The sequence below is a fragment of the Etheostoma cragini genome, chromosome 3 (assembly GCF_013103735.1).
Source record: "Etheostoma cragini isolate CJK2018 chromosome 3, CSU_Ecrag_1.0, whole genome shotgun sequence".
Classification (NCBI taxonomy): domain Eukaryota; kingdom Metazoa; phylum Chordata; class Actinopteri; order Perciformes; family Percidae; genus Etheostoma; species Etheostoma cragini.
Genome location: NC_048409.1, coordinates 22,249,591 through 22,255,311, shown reverse-complemented (window position 1 = coordinate 22,255,311; position 5,721 = coordinate 22,249,591). Strand labels below are relative to the sequence as shown.

The following is a 5,721-nucleotide window of genomic DNA, read 5'->3' as shown; positions in this document are numbered from 1 at the left end:
GCCTGCTTTCTTTTGGTTTGTTTTCCTCACTGACTGCAGAACAGGTTTACGTCTGCTTACAAAACAAATTGCCTTTCCAGCATTACCTGTCTTGCCTCTGTGCCATGCCTTTTAAGTACCATTGCAGGCTATCAGAACTCTTATACATATACCAGTGTCACCCGACACAAACTAACCAGATTTATAGTAAGGCGCAGGTACGGCCATCTGCACTGTGGCCTTTAGCCCCTTCACTTGTGTATTGGGTGGAGCCACCAGGTAGATGAGTCCCCCCCACAGGTTCCACACTTGCATCATCTCTGAGCTAACAGGAAATCGCTCATGAACACACGGTGCTCTCTTCAGTTCTTCGGATTTGAGATGGTCTGTTTGACAGCCTATCTGGATCTGAGGAAGACATGACATGTGTTACTGATTGGAAGTATAGTTTCTATTTTAAATAAAAGGATCCAATGCTGGAAAATTGGATATGGTAATGACTGCAGTATATTGAAAGTCCTAATTTTACCTGAGGTCATGGGGTAAGGTTAGGTTAGATTTTTGGGGTGTGGCCGGCTGACTTTGCAGGGGATGGGTTAGACCACCTCTGGGGGAGGGCATTGATCTATTCTGGAGGCAGCCAAGTGGGCTGGGCTGCACTGGCGGACGGGGCGGGAACATGTTAGGGATATGCCTAGTCACTGCTGAGGACAGGGGCATTCATAGGGTGGCCTGGACCTCCACAAGGGGCACACAATTAACAGAAACACAATGGACTCAATTTTGTGTACCGCACCTTCCATCCCTTGTTGACAATCTCTGCTGGTATGGAAATAAAGGTCTTCATTCCATGAGAGAGGTAGAGACCTGTACTGATCCACTCCTCCCCTCCTGACACACACACACACACACACACAATCAAAGACACAATTTACTTCTTAAGATTATGATTATGTAGATTAATGCAATGCAATAATACAAACATTACTGAAGTCAGTTTTGCACATGTCAATGAAACACAACTAATCACAAGTGTGCAAAAACTGAATATAAGTCAAACTTATAAACCGTTCACAAATTTGTCCCCAACAAGGTCTTACCTGCTGTGTTGGCATTAATCTGGATGTTATGGTTATAGACAACCGGCATCAAGGGATTATCCTTGATAAGCAATGGCAGGAGGGCATCAGGATCTGGGCAAACCTTATATAAGTGTGATGCTACACTAAGGAGTAGGTGGTCTTTGGGATTCTTCACAGGGCAGCTGTCACCCACCTTGATAGAAAATGAATTCTCAAAGATGTTGCCAATGTTGTCAGCTTCTAGCTGTTATACTGGAATGTTTATAAAGCTTTAATTAATTTTACTGCTCACCTGTGGCATGTCTGAGTTCATCACAATGTCAGTGAGGGTCGACACGACCTGTGCATAGGAGGAGCAGTCATAAGCCTTCAATTGCAAGTAGTTAACACAGTCCTGGCCCAGCTTTGTAAGGAAATTCTCCTCTTGCTCTGTAAGTTCCTTCGCCTGAGTGACATGACCAGCAAAGCGGTGTAGAAGGTGGCGGAAGTGGTAGGTGTCTTTGATGGCCTGGCTAGGCACAGGTGCCTTGTAAATCCCTCCTCCGATTGTTGCCTTCAACAGGCTCAAACCCATTGTGTTCAGAATTTTGTTTCCTGAAACACATTCCAACAAACATGATTTGATAAATTGTGTTTTGTTGTTGGAATTATTATGGGACTGGGTGGGTTGTAAAAACGTTTAGATTTAAGTTTATGCATGTTGGTTACTTATATATAGCGGTAGCCTATTAGTGAAATATATGTTAATATATGTTCTTTGGTGACATCACAACACCTCTTGTGCGCCGTGTGTTTGCAAGCATAGTCATCTTTGACTTCCCACATGATTTCCTTAGTGCCTTCCTTCCTTCCTCCCTCCCTAGCTGCAGTTCTAATGATTATTTACCATTGTTTTTGTGCCTGCTCTATTTGTACAGGTCAGGACCTTATCACAGATCATCACGAACCTACATATATGCTGCACATTTCTTCTTTGCATTTACCAAAATGTTTTGTCTGCCCTATCTCCCGACACAGGCTTCTTGTTGTTGGGGATTGGCTGGGTCAGCCATGCCTATGGCAAAATCAGCCTGAGAGAATGCTTAGCATGAATCATGTTATACTATCACGTGATGAACTGGTAAGTATAAAGGAAAACTTTGGTGGTGGTGCATTATCATACCTGGGAAATTTGTTAATTCGTTTTGCCCAGGGTGTGACTGTGCCCAGTACCAGGCATGTCCACCAATCAGCAGTCCTCCTCCCTCTGCCACAAAGTCTCGGATTTCCTCTGCATGATGATCACTGTACGCTGTACAAACAAATACACTCAGGTCTTTCCTGAAGTCTGTCTTCTCACATTGCAATCCTGACTTCCGGAGAACTTCGAGGGCATGATCTGGCACTACACCAACGACTCCCTGTCGGCCTTCATCCAGCCAATGAACGGCATTTTTCCAAAATGGAGCCAGTGTCTGTGATAAAGGCAGTTATTACAAGACAGGCAGTAGTTTGTTAATCACATAAATGTTTTGGCAGATCAGCACACATCTTATAATTAGCAGACTGCAGACATCCACCTGCTGGTGGCCAAAAGGTAATATGTATCCAAATAAATAGGCAAAGTTATGATATTTATTGTCCAAATGAGATCATACTACAGGACATGAAGTCTTTTATAAGTACATTTGCAAATTATGTGCTCTATTTGACTTATGTAGGCAGACATTCTAAAATGAATAAGTTTATTGTAAACTCTACCTCTTTTCCCAGAAATCCTTCATGTGTAACCACAATCACCCGTCCCTGCCCATAGTATGCTCCTGCCAGGAACGCTCGTCCATCCCCAGTGGTACCAATGGGGAAGGCTAGTGGGCCGTGGACCAGAACCTCAGACGCTAATGATCCACCCTGGAGGTCAAACTCTGATGTCCCCTCGAGTAAGAAACTCAAGTCATCCTCAAAATCCTTTCCGATTCTGTATTTGGAAGGAGGAAAACAAAAGGGAAATCACATTTTGGAATTTTTATTCAATATTTTTGATGGGATTGTTTGGTTATTCTAGGAAAGTCTAATAAAAAAAAAAACACAGTATGTACAACAATGTTTTGTATTATATTCCATGCTGCCAAGGTCTTTATGTTTTCAGTTGTTTTGCTTACTGGTTTGTCTGTTTGTTAACAAGATTATGGAAAAACTGCTGGCCCAATTTTAATGAAACCCACTGGAAGGGTGTAGCATGGGCTTGGAAAGAACCCATACATTTTGAAACGGATCCAAATCACAGGACAGATACAGAAATTCTTTTCCCGGTTGTTAAAATTGCAAGATATGGCATTTGTGCTGCATTTATGTGGTGTTGGAATCATCTTAATTGATATGCATCATAACCATTAGGCCAAAAACAACATCCTGAAAAACAATAATTTTTTTGACAGCAATAGCATACAGCTGTTGTGATATTATAATAGTATTTACAATGTACTATAAAATTTAATATATATATTGTGTATATTGAAATATGTACTTTACAAGCTTTACTATAAATTAATTGTTTGACCTCTCATGTGTGACCTATCCATGTCTGTCGGACCTTCTTAGAATGGACTAGCTCCTATTTTGGAAGCTTGAAGAGATATTATCTGATACTATCATATCATCAGATGTAGCTGCTGGACACCTGCCAAAACTTTTGATTGGAGGTGAGAAGGGTGGATGACTTGTATATATATTCTCTGTCCCAGAAAAATCATGAACCCATTTGGTACCTAGAGAAATCCCCCACATATTCTTAAAAAAAATTCAATAATAATTATTAAAATGAAATTATAAGTAGAACCTTTCTAAATGTGGAACAAAGGAGAAATACGGTATACACTCACACTCTAGCCATCCAGGAGGATGGGATCTGAGGGTAGACAGGAAGGCACTCTACTGCCCCATAATGTTTAGAGAAGTAGATCCCTGCCACACCAGCAACCTTATTCCCCTCAAACTGAAGCAGTGTGTTCTCCTTGGGGTGATTTGCAGCCCAGCTCCACGCCTGCCCCGCTATCAATACTCCTCCTCCAGCTTTCAGAAATGCCACCAGGTCCTTCACGTCAGGGCCCACACTGTAGGCATCAGTCACATAAACCCCTACCCCCAGATTGCCACTGAAGGCCCCCATAATGTTGACTTGGAAGCTGGATTTGCTAATGTTGTCAGCAACTGCCCTGATGTTTTCGTGGACCCCCACAGACAGGTTGTCAGATCCATCTCCTCTCAGCCAGGTCAGAGCGTTCTCTACCAGAGCAGGAAACATGGTCAGGTAGCCCTCTTGGCCCAGAACCACAATCCTTCCACGGCCGTACAGAGAGGCTGCCATCAGGACCTGGCCTTGGCTGTTCATAGCTAAAGGAAAGGCATGGTCTCCAATTAGCAACAGGTCACTGGGAACACTGGGGCCCCGAAAGTCCAGCTCTCTCAAACCTCTCATCAGGGATATATAAGCCCCTTCATTTTTATTTTGGATGGGCTGGTTGGACATGGTGAGATGGAACAATGCTTTGAAGATCAGATGAAAAAGGTGGAAAGCAGGACGTGGAAAAATTTGTGTGACGCTGTTAAGCGCAATTAAATGTGGTTTGACAGTTGCACCCAGATGTATATTGTGTCAGTTGGTTGTCCTGTGGGAAAAAACGTCAACAGAGATTAAAACAACAAATAATTACAGCTAATATGTTACTCTTTCATACCAATATATATAAAATTATCACAAAAATGTCAATTTACAAATTATTCAGAGACCAAATGTTGATCAGCTGCTCTCCAGCTGGTGCCACCGAGGCCCAGCATTGTCAGGTTTTCAACAGAACCAAACACTACCTAAATCTCAAATTGATTTTTCTTACCTGAAAGTCGAGTTGTTGTTCTGTTTTTTATCATCAGACAGTTTTCCAGACAAGCAATCCAGCAAGTACTCTATCTGAAAGGAGAGAAGAAATATAGAGTAATAACAGGATTGAGTAGCTAAGGAGAAAATGACAAGGAGAAATGATAATAGGAGGGGCTTCAGTGAGCGCAGCCCAATAACCCAGGCTATCATTACTGCCAAGATCAAACATCAGTGGATAGTTTAGATGACATCACCTGTCTGTTAACATTCTCAGTGAGCAACACCCTGGGCTATTTGTGGTGTAAGTCAATATTTGTCGATGTTGGGAGCACAACACAACATTTTGGCTGTAAAATATATAACCAAGGACATCTGGGTTTTATTTTCTTAAAAACACGTATGATGACTATAAAAATTATTAATTAAATAATGGTTCAAGTGTATTCCTTTTTTTTTTATTCACCAGAATCTCGACTTTAGGTAGTGTCTATGTCGTGTGGGCCTGTCCCAATATTTTTTGACAATTAACATGCAACTTGTATCTAAAAAGTTATAAAACAAATCTGATTTAAAAAGCCTACTTCTATTATAATAAGCAAACCATATTATAATTCTAACAACAAGATTTTCTTCAACCAACTAGGCTACATGAATTACAGAACCTGGCCTGTTATGAAAACAAATAGGTAACAGACGGTAGCCTATTTTCATCAAAACATCTAGGCCTGACGGTGTGATACCCCTACTGGTTTCCACAACAACTGGTTACCGTCATAGACAGTTAAAGAAAGAAAAGGTTGTCCG

At 41.6% G+C, this 5,721-nt stretch overlaps 1 protein-coding gene across 1 annotated transcript in view; it reads right to left on the bottom strand.

Moving 5' to 3' along the window:
- The window catches only part of zgc:162193 (TRPM8 channel-associated factor homolog), a 42,004-nt gene that overhangs the window by 35,781 nt on the left and 502 nt on the right, over positions 1–5,721 (bottom strand). The window contains 9 exon segments of the mRNA XM_034868107.1: positions 177–387; positions 776–870; positions 1,080–1,254; positions 1,354–1,655; positions 2,224–2,515; positions 2,802–3,018; positions 3,923–4,586; positions 4,934–4,961; positions 4,963–5,007. Coding sequence (XP_034723998.1) covers positions 177–387; positions 776–870; positions 1,080–1,254; positions 1,354–1,655; positions 2,224–2,515; positions 2,802–3,018; positions 3,923–4,586; positions 4,934–4,961; positions 4,963–5,007 — 2,029 coding nt within the window.